Here is a 25,780-nt window from a genome sequence, read left to right as displayed (position 1 = left end):
AGACTGCTGCGAGAAGGGTAAGTCCAGTTCAAATGCGTTCATGTCTCTGCTCGACGCTGTGTGCCGGCGTTGTCCAGACTCGTCAGAAGGTAGTTCATGTAAATGCGGTAAATTCGGGCCTGTCAACCCGATTTTTAACTCTATCCGCTCGCATAGGGTTCATGTAAACGTAGCCACGGACTAGAAATCTCTGCTACCTGCAGTTTGAGAGAGTTTCGCGAGCCAGCAAAACCAACGCTAGCAATACGCGATAACAAAACTACTGAAAAGCAAAAGCGTGGGCAGCGCAGAGTTGTGCAAAAAGAAAACCTGTTGACCGCCCAGTCTTTGTCAAGGGTAACGTCAATGAGTTATTTGTAAATTCAAATAGAACTGCACAAGTAGCATTTTCATCCGTCTTGCTATGCACCGAAATTGTTATTGGGAGTTTTTGAGTACAAGTGATAGTATGTGTGCCCAAGTCATCGGGATGGTATTTGAAATGTCCCGGGCAGACTCAAATGTGTCTTGCGCTTACCTCAAGTTCTCGGTTATGAATGCTTCGTTCACGATAACATTGACGCCTAAAACGTTTTTGTGCATTAATCTATCACTTTAGCTTGACCTTATATTTGCCTTTAGTGTACCTTAAATTGCAGCCTAAACATGTTTTCACCTGCTTGTTCTGCTCTCCCAAGGACACTGAACACCACCGTTCGTTTCACGCGGCGTCTATCGAATATTTTCCAATTAAGACATACCTACCTGCAAATGGTCGAACAGTTTTTCTACGCAGGAAATTTGAAACATGTCGACGAGGTTGAGGTGCCTTGCACATTTTTTCTAGGTGCTGCAATAACTACTATTGCAGAGCAATCAAAATGAAGCTTTCTTTTTACAGAGTTTCTGCGCATCTATTCTAAGATGTCGGCTGTTGAGAGTTTACTCCATGGTATTCGGTTGTCTGCGGCATCCAGCATCATCTTTTTTATTCGAGCAGTATTGTTGAAACACTTGCTACAGGAGAAGAAACGATAACCGGATGAAAACTGCAGCAATTTGAAAAAGCTTTCGTAAGTTTAGATTCAAGTTATTCTTGTACATGGTAAACTCATTAGTGGCGTTATTACACTCGGTGGTCCCACAGTTATGAAACTGTCAGGGGGCCTACTTATGACGTCAATTTGAAAATATGCGTTTAATAGGCGCTAAGAACTACTAACATTCGAGAATATCCATTTCCAAAATTTGCAACGATCGCTGCGAGAAAACGGGAAAAATCTACCTGGCTGAAGCTTTTCACAAGGCTCGTGTAGCCGCTCTAGATACGGACCGATATGAAGCGTCACTGTGTAAATGACGAGTGGTGCAATGTCCTGTGAAGCAGAACTACGGTGCGCCATAAATAGCCCAACAGCAGAAATTCGTCGCTTTACTCTCTAACAACACATGTCTTTAGAAACATCGGGCAAGTACAAACCACGGACGAGATGTATCCTTGTTGCTTCTGCGAGAGTATACTACTAAAATGACAGCGAAGCTTTTCCATGGCGCCGCTGTATGTGTTATCGTAAGATTGAAGAAGCCTCTGCCACTAACCCCAAAAGAAACCTGCAGAATGCGTCCTGGCGTAGGCTGTACATCAGCATAAATTAAAACAAGAACAAGAAAAAACTAGACCAGAACTCGGAACCGGTAACTCAACTATGGCACTTCGATTGTGAGTGTGTGCAGCCCATCTTTAATGACATCGCATTGAGGAAAAAAAGAAAAAGAAACAAAGAGAAATCCTGACCAGAACATATATTTCTTATAACCCCGAGGAATTGCTACGTGCAATCGTTCCCTTGCTAGTGTTAAAGCAAGTTGTGGGCCCAAATGTTCATCGCGGAGCTTGAATTAAGTGTTTAGCTGATTACAAATGCAGGCGAAGCTAAAAACCCACTAAAGCAGCTCATTCGATTTAGATCTGATCGCGTTTGAACTTATGCATGTAACTAATGCTGGACGCCCAGAAACAAATTTTTCCGTTGTAGACAACAGAAACACCGGTTACCAACCTTGAGCGGTGGGAAATCGAAGCACCAAGAAATGTACATAAACCGATAACTTATAAGCATCTTTCCTTTTTGTCTCTAACGAATGGGCTCCAGCCCCTATAGCATCACTCGTCCTCGACGTACGAGACGTGCGGCTCTCGTTCGGGCATCACGGGCAGCTTGCGCAGCGCGGGAAACTTCCGCAGCAGCTTCTCGAAGCACGGCACGCTGTAGAACTGCCAATGGCGAAGCGGATCGCGCGCGAGCATGGCCCGCGCGCCGGCCTCGTCGAAGCACTCGCGCATCTTCAGGATGCCCCGCTCCTCCTCAGTGCCTGGACACGTGCACAGGCATTCAGAGTCAAGCTCGTTCCTACAGAACCAAATTACTCTTGTCTATACAGTGTGAGCTAAGACGTCGTGAAAATGTTTATTGTCTGAGCCGACAAGTATTTGGGCAGGAGGATGGTGGTATAAATGTCTGAAAAAAGAAATAATTCGTGCTACTTTGTTCAATCTCTACCTTGTGCTGATGATCGATGTAATGTGACACGTTTGGTGGACGAGTGATTGGGGCATCATGAAAAACTGCAATGATGGTATAGCACACGAAGACAGTCGAGCTACTTCACAGAGACACTAGAGACGCAAGATCCGCCGATGATACGTCGAATATAAAGGGAGCACGTGGTAACATAGCAGAAATTCAAGTTCTTCATATAACTCGCACTGCGTAAACGTTCGGCGCCGACTGTGCAACAACGCACACTCAAGTGTTTAAAGGGACCCTGAAATGCTTTTGACGATTTTCTACAAACGTACTGAGTCGTTAGAGTAGGTCCTTCTGATCATTAATTGACACATCTAAGTGCCCCGCGTAAAGCGTGTAATTTATTATAAGGTTTTAAAAATGCACATCGCTGCCGATCGCAGCACAGTGCTCGGCGGAATTTTAAGCCGCCCCTACCCATATGACCGAAATCACCCATACGACGTCAGTGGGGCGAGCTATCCGATTGGCTGACAAGGGCGCGTGATCGATAATTTTTCCAACTTTATGGTAAACAAATGATCTTCATAATAGTTGGAATGTTAGCTAGTTTGTTTTTATGAAAAGAAAGTAACATAAAGAGAATACACAAGAATAATTTTTCAGTACACTTGAGCACTTCCGGCACACAGCAAGTGTCGTCTGCTTGTGTTACAACGTACTCTATTTTGACGAGAGCTCCGCGGTCAGAATCGGTCTCAGTCTTTTCGCGAGCACTATGATTCGACTTTGTTGCCTTGTGGACTGCAAACGTAGCGAGTGGCAATGTGTCAAGCTGCGACATCGTGTCCCTCTGCAAGGCAGCGTACGAGCGAACTGGCTGCTGGGCATCGGACTGCCGCTATCCGATCGGCGCCAGGATTTGCGCGTTTGTGGCCGTCACTTTACACCGGAAGATTACTAACGCAATAGCGTTTCGTGAGTCCGGTATTAGGGCAAACGCAAGCGCAAGGGGACAGAGTTTGGCCGCTTGACTGTGCCGTAACGGGATGACCCATGAGATGAGCAGAAGGGCAAATGTGAATGGTCTGCACGGTGCAGCCACCTGGTGGCACAGAGCTCAACCATACACAGTAGCAGCAACGAAATGTATTCTTCTTTGTTGCTGGTGTGTATTTTTCGCAGGAGTGTAATCATCAACACGTTGTTTTTATAAATGTTTAAAATGTTTTACACTTGGTTAGAGCAATATTAGCGCTTTGTTTGGCTGGTTAAGCGCTGCGCCAACAAGTGTATAGACCGTGCAGACCAATCAGGCCGCTCACGTACGTCTACGCTAACGTTCCTTCATCAGCTTGAGTTTATGCCTCCAGTCATTTGCCGAAATGACCAGCTTGCCTGTGGTTACAGGAATACAAGACACGGTCGGCGCTACGACAGAATGCTCGCAACGCACGCTGTTTCGATAGCTCTCGCTTGGGGTCGACCACCAAGCGGCTAGCGGAGAGGTCTCGCGCGGGCGGGCTCCAAAACAACCGGAAGTGGACGATGTGACGTCGCATCGTGACGCTGAACCAGTGAAGGTGGAGCTTAGCCCCGCCCGCTCGGCGAACGAGTTGAGGAGGAAAAGCATAGCTAGGGAGGAGGGTAAGTTCTAATCGCTTGTAGCTCCATTAATACGTAACGCTTCACTTAAATTGTGGTGTGAATGTTCTATTTAAGCTGAACCCTACGCGTCTACAAAATTTGTCCGAACCGTTTCAGGGGCCCTTTAAGAGCCGAAGGCCACGGCTGTAGTGGGAGTTCCTATTTGATCCAATACGGAAGTAAACATATGGCAGTACAATTTAGGAACTGGCCATGAATACGTAATATTCCAGATCACGACGCATTAAAAGTGTTTGTTGGGCACATGATGGGATACATACAATTGTAGATATGCGGTAATATATAATTAACCTAATCGCCGCGTGCCGAAGGAAGGAAAAGTAAGTCGTTAGTGACAACAGGTGAAACGTAGTGCACTAGAAAATTTGCATGCGCAGGATAAGTTCTGTTGACTTGAAATCGGGATATTGCGGCACTGCTTTTCGCTAGACATTAAACAGGCTATTGATGATGATAATCGCGTCCTTCTGATTGGTTTGCTTTAGATATCAATGACACAACGAAATTTTTTTAATGCGAGGGTAAATGCCTCAGGGCATACAAGGGTATGGGATGGGGGTGAATAAGGATGATTAAATGAAGTTCGATGTGTGCAAAGGCCACTTGTCTCACAGAGCCGGATCGAACTTACGGGGCGTTTCGTTCAATGCGGCCGTTAATATCATATTTCAGTGCAATGGTAATGAAATCGTCGATCTGAGAAGGCAACAACAAGAAATGGTGCGTCTGCTATAGTATTTCAAAACTATTATACAGCTGACACGTTTACAGAAGCTCACCAAAGATAGCTTATGGTACCTCTTATTAGTACAATATAGTTTCTTTCTCACTTAACACTTTACAAGGTGCTTTTGGGGCCAGACACGTGGATAGTCATTGTTTCTTTTTTTAGAAATATTCAATTAAGCAAGCAATAAGCGATAATGCCTACCAAATTCACTGCCGCATTCGTCAAGCCCGGTTTGATCATTGTGAGCACTTTAAGCAACTTGGGCTTGCAACACGAATTTTCGGCGCCATCAAAACCATCTAACTTTAAACACTTGTTTTGAGTTCCTTTATATCTGCTATCAGGGATGCAAAAAGGACGTGCAGCCACCGAGTCCTATAGTGTGTGAGTTTCACTGATAAAAATTACCCTTACCGAAAGAGTACATTAATAAGTACACAAGTTTGTGCGAGCCCATCATGACAATTACCAGTATGTTTTGATGACATTCCTTTTATTGCAATAGCAATTAGATGGAGACTCCAGGCGCATTTCCACCATCGCCATCGTCGTTCACGGCGTCGTCATCGCCGTTGGCGCCGCCGTGAAGTTCCGTAAAAAGCGCAAGGCCGATAAAATTGTCGCCGCGCGCCGTACGCTGTATGTGCGAGTGAAAGCGTGCGAGGGTGAGACAGCGATCGCTGCTCAATCTCGCGCACGCAACGGACAAAAGCGGGGTGGAAGCGAGCCGCCTTCCGTCGCACGCAAGGCTTCGCGGGGAGGATAGGAAATGGGTGCGCGTGCAGCTTCGGGCCGCCCGGCTGGGCCGCCGTATCTTGAAAGCCATCCGCGACGCGTACAGAGTCCGAGAGTCCGCGCTGCGCTGTGTTCTCGCGACTTAGTTCGCATTGAGGCGAGTGGCTGCACGAAGGTCAATTCGCTCGCCGCTGCTGCCGCGTTACTTCACTGCAGCGTTTTGACAGCTAGTTTCCTTGGTCCTCGAATGAGATGGGTTCATATTTGCTTGTGCGCGCGTGGCACCGGGCTTGTTAAATTAGTTAGTATGCCTATGTTGATAAGCTTATAGGGCCGATAAAGCTACTATCCTCATTTTCTATAGCTAGCTGTACACTCATTTGCAATCGCAATCGATGATTCGTCTTACGGGGGAAATTGCGACTTCTTTTTATATTTACAAAAATAAAAGCAAGTGTGCTTACCTGGAATAGTGTGATCCAGTAAGCATCCCACGAAGCCTCCTATTACAGATCCAGTTGAGAAGAACGCGTAGATCACCCTGTCGATCACGTGGACCTCTGGAATATCAAACAAGATTTCCCCCAAGGAACGAGTTGTCGCACGATGCGCGGAAATATCAAAAGTGAACTTGAACGGCACAGAACTACATGGACATCGGTGAAGTAATCTCTAACCGAATGACGGAGGTGGGCAGCCGGTAATACTTGCGCACCATCAGTTGACAGTACGTGCCCTTTTTATGCGCATGCGCATACGTGCACCCCTCGACATTCTTGCGCGAAACAGCATATAGCTGGACTACGACTATCGACTGAAATTATTTTTGTTCTAATGGACATCTATATCACTATTTGATTCTTATGACTTGTGCATAATTCACGCAGCCTCACTGGCCACTGCACATTCGACAACCGTGAATGTCGAAATTTTGACAAAAATTTTGACAATATATGTCCGACATGACGCTTTCACAACATCTGCGCTTACACAAACAATTCTAGCGCCATATCTTTACTTTGAGAATACACGCCCACTGTTGAAAAAGGTGACGTCAAATCAACGCGGCCATCCAGTGTATTAAGAAAAGAAAGGAACGGTTAGGTGTTACGCCACGGCTTCCGTCTCGAGTTTTTTTTTTTATTACCCGTTGCCGTCTAAGCATCTATAGGCACGTTCGTCAAAATATTGAGAGAATTCTCCCATATCGCCCGTAGTGGATATCGTCTATCATGCAACTGCGAAGGTACGGCGGAAAATAACTTGCGGGTCATGGCGAAATCGCACGCGGGTCCGACGTGCATCGGTATGACGATGCCCGAGGCTAGGGAGACGCCCACGATGAACACGTTGCGCGACGAGGTCAAGTCCACGTAACGCAGGTGCGCCAGTCCTACGCCCGCCAGCACCGAGAGGAGCACGAGCAGCAGCCCGCCGACGATGGGCGTGGGGATGCTGAGCATGAACACGCTCTCCTTGGTGATCAGCCCGAACACGATCATGATCACGGCTGCCACCTGGACCACGCGTAGGCTGGCACACTGCACGTGCGCGAGACGAGGAGCAGTTTGCGCCGCGGGGCTTCGTTCGCATTACTTAGCTGTGACCATTCACCGCGCGTAGTTTTACTAGTAGCTTAGTGTTGGCGATGTTGCTTCCTTAGCTTCGTTTACGGAAAAAGTGGACCAAGTAAGCTGTCGACAAAGCCTTCCTCAAAGTTTCGAGATGCCCTCTAATGACGCGCACTGTCTTTCCTCGTGGCAAGAAAAAAAAAAAGATAGAATTATGGGCCAGGTTCTCGTTTCGGCTGGCGAAAAGGCGCGGGCACATCGCATCAGACTTATATAAGCGTTTGAAGGTTGCCCAGACGTCACGGCTTACCCGTTCTGGGGAACATTACAGCCAAATAACGAGAAAAAGAAAAACCTTCCCAGACACCCCGGCTGGCGTTGTAGTATCTTTGCGGAATACAGCTGGCGACCAGTTCCTCGAAAATATTCATGAACCCTTATTGCCGCTCTAAAGTCTGCTTATGCCGATCCGCTGGCACAAAAAATCCACACCTTGCGATTGAAACGTATACGAGATTCTACTGTCATGCGTTCCACCAATAGCAAGAGCCATTTCATGGTTGCTGCGCCGTCTGATCGCGCGCCCCACCAAGGCAAACGCCGAATGAACATCACTAGTGGAAAAATGGGCGTGCTGGCAGCCCCGCGGGAAACCCGGTAACTGTGGCGATGGCAGCGCAGGGCGTGCGAGCCAAAGCCGTACCCTGGTTAGGGCAATCAGGCCGAGGTTCAAGTCCTGCGAGCCGCAAAGAACGCCGGTACCGAAGCAGCCCGCCAACAGGCATCCCAGGCCCTCGATGAAGATACCGCGATTGATGGCACGTGGTGGCGGCGGAGGCAGGCCGGCGACCACCGCGTAAGCATAGTAGTCGCACACCGTCTCCATCATGGTGATCAGGCTCACGAACGCCATGGCCACCATGGACTCCCAGCCAGCCGTAGGGGTGCCCCACTGGACTGCAACGCACAACGCAAGTGGGCGCGCGGCATTTTTAGTTCGATAGGAAAATGCATGGGTTGAGAAGTTTTTTTGCAAGCCTCGAACACTCTCTGGCCGAAGAAAAGAGAAAACTAGGAAAATAAACGGCGCGGAAGTGTCGCCTTCTCTTGTTATTCTGTATATACTATAGAGCAGGTGTCTACTGTGCAAGCACCAGTTTTTCTTAGACTCTCGGGATGTTGTTTGCAAAAGAAGGCAGACGCCATCCTTTAATAAAACACAGATTTTTGTCGACGCAGTCACGGATGGCGTCGTGACAGCAGTGGCCTTGTGAGAGCTGGAGTTACAACCACAAAACATAATGCCTCTTAACACGACACAAAGCGACTTTTCTTGTACCGACGTGGTATCGTGCCTATATATTGACGGCAAGCTTTGAAATTGTCGCTGCAACATGAGGTGCTTAGACTATGGTAAATAGCTCCGCTTAACGTATTACTTATATATATATATATATATATATTACATTTCTCAAATATATCAAATCGTTGTCCACATTTGCGTGCGACACAGCAATGCAGGGCACAGACAAGAGCGAAAGGCACGATGCACACGCCATTCTTCGTGTCAGTCTCTTGCAGCGCTGTCGTACGCATTTGCGTTCAGCCCATCTCTTTCGTGCCCGGAAGACACCCTACAATGTAAATGTAGGTTGGTCTCCAAAGTATCCTGCCACTGTTCTGTAAGACGAAAGTGCCGCGCCTGTATAAAGATACAGGGTGGATCATTTCTAAGTTTTATAGAATTTTTAAAAATAGCCTCTTGCACACATAATTCCAGTCGTTCAGCTGGATTACTCAGAGAGGCGGAGACTACGTGCACGAGAAATCAAAGCACATATTCAACTAATCAACGAAAAATTCACTAATTATCTTCTGAATTACTTTACGACGCATATCGCAATATACGAATTTTAGCCGGTGAGCTTGCAAGGCAAGTATCCACTTGGAAGGACTTTACTGAGTTGCGCTAGTTTGGAGATGTGCGCTATCAAACTTGCCGTAAAAATGCACTGCTGCTCCTTTTTTTTTCTCAAGAAAACCTGCTTAGTGGCTATGGTGTTGGGCTGCTAAGCGCGAGGTCGCGGGATCGAATCCCGGCCACGGCGGGCGCATTTCGATGGGGGCGCAATGCGAAAACACCCGTGTATTTAGATTTGGGTGCACGTTAAAGAACCCCAGGTGCTCGAAATTTCCGGAGTCCCCCCCTACGGCGTGCCTCATAATCAGAAAGTTGTTCTGGCACGTAAAACCGCATAATTAAATTTTTTTAAAGGAAACGCTCTTTCATGCATCGAAGCACAAAAGTAACTGGAACGCCCATACATTTCGTTCCACAATTTGGGAAATAATATCTATCTCGAAAGTGGTGTCATCCTGGAAATTAATTTCAAGTGTATACGTCTTCCAAGCTCGCCAGCTACAATTCGTAAATTGCAATATGTCCCGTAATGTACCTAATGAAGAATTAGTGACTTTTGTTAATTATTTGAATACGTGTTTCAATTTCTCGTGATAGTAACGTCCCCCTTTTCAAAGAATCCAACTCAAGGACGAGATTTAGGCTATCTGCCACGGGCGATTTTAAAATTCCATAAAAATTTAAAAAAATTATCACCCTGTATATGAGTGGAAAGCGGGAAGTGTTAAGATACAAAGAGTTCCTGAACCAACACCATGAACCTGTCCGTACGTTATACAGCGTCCTCTGCTGCCCGAAATGATATGATACGCGCCCAAGGCGCCCTCTTCCTGTCTCTCATTATTGCGCCTATCATTTTCTGTTCCATCGCTTATTGCGTATTCCTTTTCTTTTTTGAATGCGTAAACATTTCTATGTCTACCGAGCGAACAAATGTGTCCGTCCGTCACGTAAGACAAATGCAATGGCTCATACCTCTCTAACAAAGGCTCAGACCCCCGAAAGCAAGCAAAAAAATATGCAATAGCCCATACTTGCGTAAGGCACAGGCTACAAGCGCTCTACCTTACGTGCACACCCATACAATCAGCATACAACAGAAGAGAACAGCCTACGTTTCAATAGAGAACAAGATCAAAACAAACATCCGAACCATCAATAAAGCATTGCATACACCCCTCAGCAATTGTAGTGGTGGTTTTGCAAAGCCTTCGCTGGATGTTCAGGTCAATAAGAACCGATAAGAGTTGATAAAGACCGAACTATGGTCGATAATTGAACTAGTAACTTATCGCAATAAAAACCACGGACACAAGAAAGGTGGACAGGTGGTTGGTTGAAAGGTGTCTGTGGGTTTTATTGCACTGAGTTACTAGTTCAATTATGGAAAACTAACTAGCCTAACCATCAACTCTTCTAGAACACATGCTCGATAAGGTTGATAAAGACGAATGAGGGTTGATAAGTGTCTGTGCCGGTCAAATCACGCTTCATAACATTGATAATGACACTCGGCTGCGTGGAGATGAGCAAGTGGCACAATGCTTACGCATACTTAGACAGCTTCCGGAGGAGTTTCTGCGTGAATTTATTTTTGTTCTACTTGAGTTTCTATGTTAGCCACCATGTTTCAGCCCCATAGGCTCATCAGCTAGTAGAGTAGATCACTTACCACACAGTTTCGTTTTCTAGAGATTGGTACTGATCCTGCAAGTATTGTTGATATATATATATATATATATATATATATATATATATATATATATATATATATATATATATATATATATATATATATATATCAACAATACTTGAAGAATCAGTACCAATTGTTATATATATATATATATATATATATATATGTGTGTGTGTGTGTGTGTGTGTGTGTGTGTGTGTGTGTGTGTGTGTGTGTGTGTGTGCGCGCGCCGCTAGTCGCGCAGCTCTCACGAGCGGTGGAAAATCTTATTCCTCGCTCACACACTATCATCGTTACTCGAGCTCTTCCTCCTGCAAAATCGTAATACTTGTACTTATAACAAGCTCCACCTGGTGTTGACTTCGTAGAATAGTATGCCGTGTCCCGATGACGCATTCCAAAAAAAAATTCCAACCATTTACTGAGCAGGAGGTGACTCGATGTCCCTAAAGATACATTCTTTATTAGGCTACCTGTTTCGGCTCTCAGCAAGTCTCTATGTACTTGAGTGCTCGTTAGACATGGCGTCGCGAGCGTGGTGCACACAAATTAACGGCTGCTCACTCACATGGGTACGGAACACGGAACCACGGCGTATTGCTTATGAGGCTTGTCACCTGGTCTGTGCGACCGGCGTGATCTTGCGGGAAAAGGTTGTGCACCGTCAAAAAGTGGCAGACAAGCCATACGATGGCTACGGTGACGAAGATCTGCAAAGTAAAAGATATTTTAAACCGAAACTCATATCTGCGCGGTAAAAAGAGCAAGATAAAAAAAAATCAGTGGCGATTTAGCGATAAAATCATCAAAGAGAAAAGCGTTAGCATGACGTAGCACACCTTTCAGGTCCCAGATCCATGACTTAAACAACGTTCACCACGTTACATGCAAAGTGTTTTTCAGGAGCTCACACGACACAGGTCCTGCGTCTTCAAGGAGCGAAGTGCAACTGACGAGCTCTCCCCATGCCCTCTCTACCTCTACCAAGCGACAAAAAAGCTTTCCACACTTCCTAGACAATGCAATTTCTTTTTTCGCTTTGACCCTCCTAATACTAACGCATAAAAAAAGTAAACACAATAGCATTTTCTCTTACAAATGAAATTCGAATATATCCTTCGTGCGTCCTCAACTTGCGCACTGATAACGACATCGAAATGACATCAACATGACATCGAAGCCCTGACACAACCGAGGTTGGTATGCTGTTCTGATTCTATTTTCTCGATTTTGTTCTTTTCTAATTCCCGCCTACGAACCGCGGATGCTGATAACAAGGACGCAGCGCCGCTTGGACCAAGGAACTGGACCAACTATGTTCAGTTTCTTCTTTGTTTGGCGCTGCCTCCAGAGCGCTACATTTACTGGGCCTCTGTAGTTTGATACTTCCGCAAGAGGGCGAGGTTAGCTTGGTGATAGCTAGAGCTAACTACAGGACTACAGCTGCAAGCGTACTTTTATAGAGCGCCGGAATGCTGACGATGCGGCGTGCAATTAGCGCCATTTGCCGAAATATTTCTTTTGTAGTAAGTGGTTCCTTGCAGGCGGTAGTCAACAGTAGTGGCTGCTGCTGCAGCTTCTGAAATACCATTGATTCTTACCGGAAGGATGGAAAAGAACGTTATGCAGTCGTTCAGCCTCTTCACGGCCGCCATTTCTGAAGATGGACGGCAGGGTGTTAGGTAGTGCGACAAGAGCGTGATAAGCGCCGCGGTGCTGCCAAAAAAAGAAAAAAAAAAGAGAATATTACCTTCACCCTGAATGTTCGCTTATCGCAGCCACTCCTGCTTCTCCCAACTTTCTTATTTGTTTATTCTGACCACTTCTTACTTTACCTTTCCAATGTTTCCTCGGCTTCTGCCTTACAAAGCTTGCCCTTTCAGCGACGCCGGAGCCTAACTGGGCATAATATTTAGGGCTTACTGATTTATTCCTCACTCAAATTTCGCAAGATAGATTTTTGGTCGCTATCGTTCAACAGAGCTCTTGGCATTGTTGGTCGCCTGTTTGTTTAGACCAGACGTTTATTTGTCATTGCTTATCGAAACAACGATTCTGCAGCTCCTTAGTCCTTGAATAGTTCTTTCTTATTGGCCTTTCTTCTTACCTTTCTTTTTTTTGAGAAAAGCTAGGAAAAAGGTCAAATGTCTTATTCAGTGGCGCAGACAAACAAAGCGTGACCTTGTTGCGACATTAGAACGGAAATGAAGAAGCGCTAAGCTCTGAACATTCTTCATCAGTCAGAAATTATGGTAAACAGTCCAATAATGTGTCAAAGTTACATAATTTTATTCCAAGGCACTGCAAACTCTATTGAAAGAATGTGCAAGTTGTAGGAGGATACTTTTTTCCAGTCAGTCCAGATCATTACGGGAGAGGTCAGATACCTATTATGGCATTATATCTATTATAGCGTTACCAAGAAATAATAACTTTTCCTTCGTAACTACCGAAGAAATGCGGTAGGACAACCCTTCAAACGCTGTAGTTGCCTAAAAAAATAGTCGTGCGCAGTACAGTGAAACTTAAGATACACACGTAGAAACGGGGTTTAACGTACCTAAAGGTTAATATCCGTAGTCTTTTTTTTTACCACCACTAAAGTTAACTCTTTCAAAAAATTGGCAGTGGCTTAGCTCGGCTATGCCAGGATATACGTAGCGAAAGCTAAGGCATAGCATGGTTAGCCTTGGTTAATCTTGATTGCAAGTACAGGTTAGTCTGGTTGTCAAGCTATGTTGTGGCGCTTAGCCAGTCGTTCGGGGCACTTTTCGTCTGTTTTCTGGGCGATTCGTTTCCTCTTTATCTCGTTCCGATTTCGATACCAGGCCTCCTCCTGCTTATCAGAATTGTCGCCATCCATACTGCCGCCTCAACTGTGGTTGCGGCGTACACGAGCTCTCCTTTTCAATCCTCCGACATGTTATCAGGCATGCGACGTAGCTGGCGAAGCGAGCGGAGGCGAGCGCAACGACGAGGAACACGGCGTGACGTCATACCAAACGGCGGCAGCGGAAAGGCGCGGCACTGCGAATCGGCGGAACTCCTGTGGCTCGGTGCTACTGGTGGCGCATCCGCAGTAGTGACCAGGGAGCGAGAGAAAGAGAAATATCCGCGGCGAGGCGCTCGTTGTGACGTCATGTGCCTCCTCGGAGCACCGCCACGGCGAAATCGCAAGTTCGCCGCCAATAAAGCTTTCGCTTTAAGAAGTGGCATACAGAAATGTGCTCACCGTGGCTAGAAGCGTTATGTCTACAGGCTCCGTAGTGAATCGGAGAGTCTTAACCCCCGACCGCGTGCCAGCGAAAATGAAACGCGTGGAGCGAGATACTCGGTTGGCGGCTATTGCTCACATCGCGGCTATGGTCCAGCTCGTGCTCGCGGGCTGTGTGGCGGCCGAGATGTTGGAGAGGCCGATGAGCGCGATGGCGGGAGTCATGGTGAGAGGCGTGATCCAGCGCTGGAACACGCCCACGACACCCAGCCCTCCCATGAACACCTCAGTGAAGGCGGCCACGGCTGTGCCGGCCTGCACCTGCAATTGTGCGCCCTCGTGCTTGTAAGCGTCGGCTCGACAAAAAAAAAAAAGAAGAAAAGATGAATATTCCCGAATTCTATATTCTCGCGCGACCTCTCACACCTTATAATGCCCACTGCGTTCAATAGTCTTCAATATGAGCTTGGAAACGACTGCATAATACATTTATGCGAGACATAAATGTGGATGCATTGGGAACTCTACAGAAGTGGTTTGAGCCATTCTAACAGTCAACCTATTGTGAAAATTGACGCCAATTTGACATATACGGCTGTGCTGTCCCAAACAATAAAAATCCACCCGTGATGCGCGTTTCGAATAACGAGAGTTAACATGGCAACCCAGGATACAGCATCAACATGTCTACCTACCACGTGATGCTACACCAATATGTTACCCCTCTGCTCAAGCCGATCAAAATCGTATTTACGACAACGAACAGAGGAGAGACTTAGTTTCACCGCATTCATAAAGTTGATGATTTCAGTATCTAATCAAGTTACAAGTCAGTAACATGAACCTACTTGAATATCTATTATGTCCCTGAGCTGTCTTCGGCAGCGAGGAAGATACAGAGACCTGATAGAAGTGTCGCAGCGAAATGGAGACTTGGATTAACAGTAAGAGAACAAGGAAAGCCTATTTCCTGTATTGGTCTTTCTAACAGGTCCTTCTTTCCTCTTTTTTTTTTTTTGAGAAAAGCAAGGAAAATGGTCAGGTGTCTTACTGAGTGGCGCGGACAAACAAAACGCGAGCTTGTTGCGACATTAGATCGGAAACAAAAACAAGTGCTAAGCTCTGAACACTCCTCTTCAATCAGAAGTTCTGATAAATTTTCCAATAATGTGTCAAAGTTACATAATTTTATTTCAAGGCACTGCCAATATGGCGGCATGGGGACAAGTGCCATTTTGGAAAACAATGGTATCTCCCTAGTGGAGGCTACTTTGGTCCGCTCAGGTTCGTACGCGAGACACGTCGTCTTGATCTTCAGTGCTGAAGAAGTCAATATCTTTCCGAGAAAAATTTTACAGGCCGTTCTAGCAATGATGACAAGACTTCTATTAATTTATGTCGACATGCCAGACACCTCAGGAAATAAATTTACATTCACGACTCATCGAAAATATATGAATAGGAGTGGCGTAGATTATCTCATGCTTGACGTTTTTCCAGCCAAGAGCAAACTGAAATTATTGCTAAGCCCGCCTATGATTGGCCTACTCGGAATGCGTTTGCCGTGACAAATTTGCTGTGAATTTTAATAATCAGAGTTATCAAAAAAGATTGAAACCTGTTAATCAACAGTTACACAACCAGGTGAGCTTCAGCCGGTTGCCAACGTTTCGACACGGGTACTTGTTCGCCAAGTGGTGATGGTAGACATGTTCTTTGTCGGAGCATTCGCCTTTGTCTAAAGGTTTCTTCGTTCAGCCAGTGTTAATGCCTAAAATGTCTCATGTTGTATTTAATCGGTATCTACATTGAGTACCTGACGAAGGGTCTTACTCTGAAGCTGTCGACTTAACTACGTTCAGCAATTATTAAGAAGGCGATTTTCCCTTGAGCCATGAAATCGGGTTTTTATCTTGGTCAAGCCAAGTTTATTGCAACAATCATGTTCGAGTTACATAGTAATAGTATTACAGGAGGAGGTCCCCGCGTTTTGAAGAAACTGCCAGGGGGACTTCCTATGATTACATAAATATGGTTATTATACAAAAACAGCAAATAAGTACGGTCATGTGAACAATAAGAATAATAATTAGGAAAGTTGATTGTCTATAAAGGGAAATTGGATACATAAGTTAATGGTAATGTTAATTATTCAAATTACATGAAAAATAATCGAAAGCATATGTGCAGAAGCAGAATAACAACAAATATTAACAAGAATAATCAACCCGATATGAGAGACAAATCTAGTTTAATTATCAATAACATTAATTATTTATACAAATACAAAAGTTATACACCCGAACTAAATACATCAATATAGTTAATTAATAAATTAAGATGAGTCGGTTAATTCCTGAATGAAATATTTCTTGGTGCGCGCGGAGAATGTATGAATGCTGTGTGATGATTTTATTTCGGAAGGTAATGAATTCCATATTGCTATGCCAGAGAAGAGGGCTGCGAACTTGCTGTAATTCGTCCTTACGCAGGTAAAAAAACATTATTGCGAAGGCGAAACCGGGTACTGTTGTTAGTAATGTGTTCAGGATCAATATATTCAATGATGTCGTGTGCGATGAGTCTATATGCAAATATGGATAGTTTCTGACGGAATAATTGTAACAGACGAATGTTAAGTTGTTAAGTTTAGGAAACAGTGGCCTGCAGGACAAATCAAATGGGCTGAACGTCATTAGTCTCCCAGCTTGGTTCTGAAGTCGCTGCAGACGTTCAATACGCGTAGAATATGTATTGGCCCATGAAGATGCACAATACGAACGATGGCTATGAATATAAGCAAAATACAAAGATCGTACGATGTGAGGTGTAAAATAAGTTCTTGTCTTGACGATAATGTGGATGCCAAATGCAATCTTTTTCACAAGTGATCAGGCGTGTCCATGACATTTTAGTTCAGTACCTAAGATGGCACCGATGAATCGCGCTTCGTTCGAAACCAGCATGACGTAATCACCAATGTGGACAGAAGATAGGACGTCGATTGAATTTCGTTCGGAATGGAAAACCATAAATGTGGCTTTAGTGGGATTAATGTGCAGAAGATTATTTTGGCCCCATAAAGTAATATTGTTTAAGTCGGCGTTAAGGTTAGACTGGAGTGTGGTAAGTTTTTTACTGGATGTAAAGATGGAAGTGTCATCAGCGTAAAGTACGCACTTGGTCTTAGCAAGAATAGTGGGTAGGTCATTAATAAACATCAAAAATAAAGGTGGGCCTAAAATTGATCCCTGTGGGACTGCTATGTTAAGTAGCTCGAATGATGAGAGATGGCCGTTAACCTGCACGATTTCAGACCGGCTACTCAAGGAGTCTCTAATAAAGTTTAGTGGAGGACCAGATAAACCAATTGATTTGAGTTTAACAGGCAGTATGCGATGGTTTATCGTGTCGAATGCCTTCGTCTGATCGATGAATACAAAACCCACAATTAGACCTCTGTGAATAGCTTGCTTGATTTTTTCAGTTAAAGTAATAAGTGCCAGTTCGGTTGAATATCCTTGGCGAAATCCGAATCGCTGAGGAGACAAAAGGCTAAATGTATTTGAGTAGCTCATTAATATGAGTGTGGAAAATCTTTTCAATCACTTTACCAAAAAAAAAGGAAGGATACAAATTGCCCTGTAATTCCTTAGTGAAGTCTGATTAGCTTTCTTGAAAGCAGGAACTATTCTACCAGCTTTAAGACAGCTCGGAAACACGCCTGCAGAGAACAGTTTCTTAATGATTAGTGCCAAAACTGACGATATGTCATGCGAAATTAGTTTTACTTTACAAGGATCAATGTGATCTAAGCCAGCGCTTGTAGTGTTCAAGGATGTGATGACCTGGTGAACTGTCATCTGAAGTCGTCGAATGCAGATAAAAGTAATGACTACACCGACGTATTGCAGGTAAAGGACACGCCGGCTGCTGCGTATCCGCAGATGCGCAAAAAGGCTCACTGAATGCGTTATCTATTCTAAGAGGATCGGTATACATTCCTCCGCCTTGCTCTATATTTATTGTTGTCTCTGAGTAATAATTTTTGTTCAGAAACTCTTTTATAATTTTTCAGTAGCGCGTCGTGTTGCTTGTGTATTTTTACAATAAGATCCTGGTAATAACGGCACTTGGCGCACTTTAATAAAGAAGATAAGGTTGGAGAATATTTCTGACAGCGGGATATTAATGTAAGGTTAAAAGGCTGCGATGACGGACGTTTTTTTTTTAATAATGTACTTTAACAGTGAGTTAGTAATCCATGCATTTCTGGGTGAACGAAACCACTCCGTGATAAGAGTGCAAGGGGTGCAGTTTTCTATGCACGTAGCTATTGTTTCCGAGAACGACACAAAATATTTTTCTGCGCCATACTCCTTAATCACCGAAGTCCGGTCTACTGCACGAATTAACTGCATTCACATGTTCGTGCATAAGCTCCAGCTACAGCAATCTGGTAAAAAAAAAAGTCACAGTTTCGCACAAAAGGCGAAGCATCGATTGCGACAGCAAATCATTAGACCGCTATATTAAGTAAGGATGATAAGTTTTATCGGCCGCATAAAGTTGTAAACATTCGCTCACTAACTAAATTCAGAAACTTGGTGTCACGCGAGCAAACGCGAACGTGAAGACATATCACTTGCGATGACCGCGGACACTCGCTGTCAAAACGCTGGCGTGTGGAACAGCGGCAGCAGCAGCGAGCGAGCGAACTGTCATTCGTACTGCCTCTCGCTTCACCGCCGATTAAGTGGCGAAAAGGCGGCGCATGAAGTCATAAGCCCTCGGCGCGCGTAGACACTGTCTGTACCCACCGCAGATCACTTTCAATTTAGGGCCCGCGGGGCCGTGCTCAGCCGCACCATACGCAGCCGCCGCCAGAGAAGAAAGCCTCCTCCTGCTGTCTTTCACACGTTAGAAGAGAGTGCGCTTTCTCCTCGCTTTTCTCCCTACGCATGCGAGGTCGAGCCACCATCGTTCTCGGCTCACCCTTGCGCGCTTTCACTCGCGCCCACAGCATACAGCTCGCGGCCGCCATGTTATCGCGCTTGGACTTTACACGGAACATCACGACGACGGCGACGGCAACAGCGACGCCGAAGCCGATGGCGCAAAATGCGCCTGCAGTGTCCACAGAATTGATATCGCAAAAAAATAGGTTGAGGCGTACTTCGAGGAGCCTTGTCACCCAGGCCCCGTCGTCGAATGTGCTGTTCGCCGGGCACGGGATGCTGTCAAACTTCAGCTCGGCGAGGGCGGGTGATGCTAGGGCCAAGGCGCCACTCTGGATTACGGGAAGCCTGCGAAGACAATGAGTGCTCGCGCTATCCTCTCGTAAAACGTAGATAGTGGGCCGACACTCAGTAAACGAGAAAAACTACGGCAGTATAAGGGGCCCTTGAATGGGCTATCTTCACCTTGTCTTCAGTCCCCATCATCAGGGCACCAGTTTCACATTATATTTGGAACGATTGGTTGCGCTTTGTAGACGATCACAAGGAAGAAGACAGGACCTTCCTTGTGATCGTCTACAAAGCGCAACCAATCTTTCCAAATACAATGAACCAACTTTCCCAACAACGCATTCTGCTAAGTTTCACATTAGTTCATCTCACCAAGGCACTAGATTTAAATACAATTGGTTATAAGCTGCTTCACTTGTCCTTGTCGTCTACCGTATTCTTAAGTTGCTTATCACTGTTGCTTTGGTAAACTGTACATTCTCTTGGTGTAAAAACAGCGATTTTGTGTTTATTCTGTTCTTGTTGCGCCTTTCTTTTGGTATCACTTTTTAGGTGGGCCAGAATGACGAATACATTCGGTTAAGTGCCTCTTTATTCTTTGCTAATAAAGCTATTTAGGTTTTATTGGTCTATTCTTACTTATTAAGGTGAAAGCCTTATGTGCCTCATGGGCAGAAAAATCTTGTCGTCCGGCGTTATCGAAAAATTGACCATCCAGCGTTATGGCACCAAAAATCAAGGGGACCAAAATTGATGACCCACAACAATTGGTGGGACTCGAACCCACGACCTTTGGTGGGAGTCGAACTCCCGACTTCTGGCGTGGTCAAAATTCAATGGCACAAAAGTTTGTGGGGCCACCATTAATGGCCGAATTCACGACATTTGGTGTTAAGACAAAGTTAATTCAGCCAGAGTTAATTAAGGTAGGCTTAATAAAGGAATTCAATCCCATTACCTTAGGTGGGAGAAAATAAGTAATAGGAAGCAAGAATTCATTCGAATGCGAATGTCAAGTAATTTATTTAATGTCCGGTGTGCTTGCAGGCGTTCGCGTTCGTCATTTTTAGCGTATCCTTATGTGACTGTCAACTTTTTTATTGCGGCGGCAGCTGTTAAGGTACTGCACCCAGTTTTCGTGGTTTCTGTGGCAGATATCGCCGCGTTTTTAATCCCCTGGCATTCTTAATTCATAGAGTTCACAAGAAATAAAACAAGAAATCCCCATTGGTGCATGCCCTGAATTCGTTTCCGTGTCAACTATTGCGCCATCGTCAACCTTGCCGTCATCGTCACAATGGTGACGTCACGAGGAAAGAATGTATGCGCACTGAACGTGCTTCCCACTGCCTTCACTTTATGATCGGACCATAACCAACTCGCCTAAATGTCAACCTTGCTTAAGTATGCGCACACACTTATGTCGCCTAAGCACAGGAAATATTGGTGAAGTCTACCATTTAAACATTCTCAGACAGGACTTGGACTCGAAACTATTTCTACAATCCAACACAAGGGGTACATAGCGTCAGCCCTTGAAATAAACACACGACGATTCATTTGCGGTTTTTGGCGATTTTTAAGACTTAGAAAACCGTTCTTATTTTTACTAAACGCACCTCCGCTCCGGTGCGTTCAGGTAGGCGCTTAGAGAGTCTGGTCAGTAAATTATTTCTCATTAATTGCCACGGTGTGTCACTGAAGAACAGTGACGACTTGCGTAGAGAGGTGGAACTGCTACGCAAATTTCTCGTGGAGTCGCTCAATTTACATTGAGTAGGGTTGAATCACGGGGCGCCAGAGAAGTTGTGCTCAAGGCTTTTATATTCTGTGAATTGCCGGCAACGTTCAAAGACCTAGACTGAATTGACTCGTGAAGTTGTGCTCAAGGCTTTTATATTCTGCAATCTGCCGGCAACGTTCAAAGACCTAGACTGAATTAACTCGCGAGGATCGTTAGCAAGATGCAGTTGCACCTGACTCCAGCGGTGGTCTGCACAAGCGTGCCGATGCCCGAGATGAAGGAGGTGGAGCCCACCAGCAGCCCGATGGCCGGGTTGTCCGCGTCCGTGCACAGGAACTCGGACAGTACCTTGGGCTGGAGCACCGTCATGCTTTGCACCGTCATGTAGTGCTGCCGGAAAAGGGCCGACGGCGTAGTTACCACAGAGACGACGCTGTGAAGGATTTCTGCTCGCATATTTGGCAGGAATGACGCAGACAGACGCATAGTAGCAGTGTTGCAGCACAGAGCGCCAACTGAATGATCATTGGGGAGTTTCTTGCTCTATAATTTCCAGTGGCTGTACCACATTGCACTGCCGCACGATAACGACAGGCCAGTCGGAGCTCGCGATTACAGATCATCCCAAGGAGATCGACGATGATATCTGAGTAACCTAAGTAACGGTTTGGCTTAAGTGAGACAAACAATAATTCAGTAAATAAATCATGCTCTGACAAGAGATTTCGGAAGTATAAAAGCGTCGAGAACGTGAAAGTACGTAGACCAGTGAAGCCATTTTCACTCTGAGGGCAGCTGTATTATTAGTACTGCGTCCTACTGAGGAGGTGAGAGCTACGACAAACAACCTTACCATGTGTCCTTTTTAGTACGAAGAATAACTACAAAACTACTAAAATGCTTGCTCTTTTTTCTCCCTATCTTGTGGCAACGCCTTGTGCTTTACCGCCGCTAAATGATCATGATTGTTTGTCTACGCGTCTGGAAGAAAAATTACGCCGTCTTACCTGCAGGCTCAGAAGAAAGGCCAACATAAGAATTGGCTGCTCGTGCACGTCGTAAAAGGCAGCCAACTTCTTTCGCTTCCTCTTGTGCGGCTGCTCCTTGTCGAAGTGCAGCATCGCTGGAAGCCGCGGTCGAAGCCTTCCCTATCGATAGAAGCACGGCGCGTCCAATGAATTTGCTCACGTCCAACGTGAGACTAAAAGGTTAAAGGACGGTTTATGCAGAGATAAATACAGAGATGGTCTTGTGCTACTCGGAATTACGTGACAGTTTTCTCCCTTACACACGAGCCTCAGTCCAACGTGAGACTAAAAGGTTAAAGTACTTTTTATGCAGAGATAAATACAGAGATGGTCTTGTGCTACTCGGAATTATGTGACAGTTTTCTCCCTTACACACGAGCCTCACGATTCAGCTCCAGAACCAAGCCAAGTCAAAGTTAGCAAGATGGAGAAAGGACACGGTATTTTGGCCATTCTATTCGAACAACTGCCGCATGTCACCGTTAAAGCAGCTGAGGAAAGTGTGGGAGAAGTAGAATTACGAGTAGTCAAATCATATTGTCTTGAGCAGGGCCCTTGGGTATACAGCGTGACATCGGATTACCTAGAGGTTTGCACAGAAGCTTGTCAAATTTCCTTATTCAAAAAAGTATCAAACGCGGATGCCAGCAACAAGCAAGCTCCCAGTTTGTAAGCATCCACGCAAAGGTGTCGGCATTTCAAATGTAGGAGTGGTTTCGGTATGACCCATAATGTCCAGGAAGCGGGATTCCGAATACATTCTGTGAATCTTCACAGCTAATATTACACGAGAGGATCCTTTTAGTGTTGCATTCATAAATTATGCCCCATTGAACATTTTCTTTCAATCGACAATTTTTGTTTTCTAAAGATTAACTGACTTTGTTTTGCTCTTTCGTTTTGCTTGCGGCATTTAAAACAAACCGCAGAAAATTGCTTCTACGTACTTGCTTCTACGGTTTAGAAACTCAGACTAAACACGACTGCACCGTAATTAAGGTACCAGTATACATGCATACTTCCCTTTCGGCGATCCAACAGTGCGCCAGCGGGCAATAATCAAATTCATCGCATTGGACGATTCCTGTTGAAGTCGAATCCCGAAAGCGCCAAGTGCACTTCGGTCGTTCGAAGACGCCGCCAGCCGCGGTGGCATTGATGCAATTCAGAAACGCGGGGACAGGTGGCGGAAGGTCCGCGCTTTCGAAGTTTTCGAGAGCGAGGCACTGATGCCGCCACAATTGCCGGTCCCCACTCACCAGCACGCGGAAGCGATTCCTTGACGATGTCGGGACGGCATTTTCCTGCGCACGAAGCATTGATGCCTGCCTTTGGAGCACGCGATACAACGCGGGCGCTGTATGAGTACGCTCACAGTTAAATAGAATGAATTTGGGCTTACGTCTTGACCACCTCGAGGTGGCGTTCCCGTTTTGTAGTCTGACAGGTCCTGAGGGGGTAGAAAAAGACTGATAAGCTTCTTTCTCTTTCTCCTTTTTTATGACGCTATGTTTATTCGATTGGGGACTTGTGTGTACCTATAGGTGGCAGCCATATCTATGCTGCTATTCGCTCATTTGCCGACAATAAGACTTGAGCTACCTACCTTGATGGCACCTATAGTCCTTTCCACGGTGATCTTGAGGCGATTTGAATGTGGGGACTTATCCTCGGGGAAGCTGTATGTAACTCGCCACTGCGGCGTTGTGATCCGTAACTATCGATCGGCGTACTACCCTCAAAGCTGGCACTTCTTTTGTTTTCTGCAAACAGCTGCTTCATATCAGATTGACCAATCGCAAATCGTTACACCTCCTGCGACTCGACAACAAAGTTAAGCGCATCACATATCCTTGTATTGCAGCGGCGCAACCTAAAACATGTTAGCGTACGTTGTTTTGAGTGAGCCTCCGAAATCAAGGAACGGCTGTCAGTGATCGACAAAAACGGAAGAGGAAACTACCCTTGGAACATCGCTAGAGCCGACCTTTTTAGGACGCTCTTCGTGGAAGTACGGGAGCTGAAAATGTTGTTTGGGGGACATTGCTGAAATGCCGAGTTCTACTTACCATTTTGCGGCTTCCTGCAGGCTCGATGCGGACCCAGCAGAGAACGTGAGCGTTTGAGCGTGCAACTTTTCTTCTTCTTCCTCACGCGCCTGCGCGAGCCTGATGATGACGATGATGCCTTATATAATGGCACACACCCCCCATGACGCATTGGGTACAAGCCGGATGGTAGTTTCATTTAAAAAAACAACAACAAGGGAAAATCAATCAATCATTAAAGATGAAAAGGAAACGATAATAAATGAAATAATATAATGTATAATAGCGTAGTCAACCTTGAATAGACAAGTAGACATGAACCTAATATTGAAAAAAATCTAAAGTAAGGGGTGGACTTAAAGAATGAGTAAGTAAACTATTGAATATTATTATTCCATTAGGATGAATGTCTCAATGGCCTGGTGCCCATGCTAACTGAACTAAACTTAAGTGGGGCGAAAGTAATGCACAATACATGTTCAAAGTTGTCGACTTTGTAGACGCCTTAAGCGCGCTGCATACCCAGAAAGAGAATTTTGGACAGTAACTACTCTTGTAGCATAAAGGGATAACTTTCAGAAAGCAAGAACTATTGCCAGGAGTTCGTCTTGAAAAATTTATGTATAATCCCGCAGGCCAAGTGAATAAGACCAATCGAGGAATGATGAGTAGATTCCCATGCCTGCCTTCTCTTCACACGAGGAAGCATCAGTCGCTATAACATTTATTGAGAAATGCGCCAAATAGTCTTGCGAAAGGGCATTCAAATATGTTTAAGTCAGCAATTTAGCGTTATTGGGAAAAATATCTGCAATTTCACTTCTGAGTGACAACGTGGACATATCAAATGGAATGATTTCCCGTATACAAACATCTATAGGTGCTCATTTTTCCTGCACAACTACAACCTGTAGGGTAAGTAACCATGTCTACGTGTTCTAAAAAAAGTGAATTTGGTTCACAAGTTAACGAATATTGTGTAGGACGTAGAGGAGATTCATAAGTTCTTAAGTAGGTTTGAACCGTAAGCATGCGTAATCTCGTGTGAAGGGAAGGTAGCCACGCTTCATTGTATAACACATTGTTAACAACGAATTTAGGAAGACATAAACGTAGTCGAAGAGGTTCTATTTATAAAAGAACAAGTGGTCTTATTTTATATTTTGCACTTCTGGAAAACAAAACGCAGTCAAATCCCAGAAGCGATCGATCAAACATACCCTAAGTCATGATTAGTTTGTCACTGCGCATATCAGAACGCCGGTTACTGATTCTACGTAGTATACCTACGGCTAGTGTCCCTCTAGTTGCAATAGTTTCTATGAGAGCAGCAGTTAAATTTTCCGCCATGTGTGATACCCACTTAAGCGACTCTACCCAGAGAAGGGTCCTATACAAACGATAGCTGCATCGGCCTTGAAAGCGGAAAGACAAAGACTGCTCTTTTGTTTACGCTTACTGGCAGATTAAGATTGTGAAGCCACGTCTCTAGAGTACAAACGTATGCTTGCAAAGACAGGTAAAGGGAATTGATGTCTCTCACTGCCGCAAGAAATGCGATGTCGTCTGCATGGACATACACATGCACATCCTGGCGCAGCAGAACTGAACTTATCACCAGGTTAAATAGTACAGGAGACACAACAGCCCCCTGGGGCACCCCTCTTGT

At 45.2% G+C, this 25,780-nt stretch overlaps 1 protein-coding gene across 1 annotated transcript; it reads right to left on the bottom strand.

Moving 5' to 3' along the window:
- Positions 1 to 915: 915 nt before the first annotated feature.
- Positions 916 to 24,359, bottom strand: LOC142578188 (solute carrier family 23 member 1-like). Its single transcript, XM_075687589.1, has 13 exons — positions 24,133 to 24,359; positions 23,466 to 23,513; positions 23,323 to 23,367; positions 22,043 to 22,183; positions 21,268 to 21,425; positions 19,219 to 19,348; positions 14,182 to 14,363; positions 12,430 to 12,544; positions 11,397 to 11,538; positions 7,915 to 8,168; positions 6,904 to 7,181; positions 6,105 to 6,286; positions 916 to 2,352 (listed from the first exon to the last, which is right to left on the bottom strand). Exons 1-13 carry the CDS (start codon positions 24,133 to 24,135, stop codon positions 2,144 to 2,146), a joined length of 1,887 nt encoding a protein of 628 aa, XP_075543704.1. The 5' UTR covers positions 24,136 to 24,359; the 3' UTR covers positions 916 to 2,143.
- Positions 24,360 to 25,780: the final 1,421 nt, after the last annotated feature.

The sequence above is a fragment of the Dermacentor variabilis genome, chromosome 4, assembly GCF_050947875.1.
Source record: "Dermacentor variabilis isolate Ectoservices chromosome 4, ASM5094787v1, whole genome shotgun sequence".
NCBI classification, from domain to species: Eukaryota; Metazoa; Arthropoda; class Arachnida; order Ixodida; family Ixodidae; genus Dermacentor; species Dermacentor variabilis.
The sequence above is the reverse complement of the archived record's forward strand: the minus strand, read 5'-3'. Positions and strand labels throughout refer to the sequence as shown.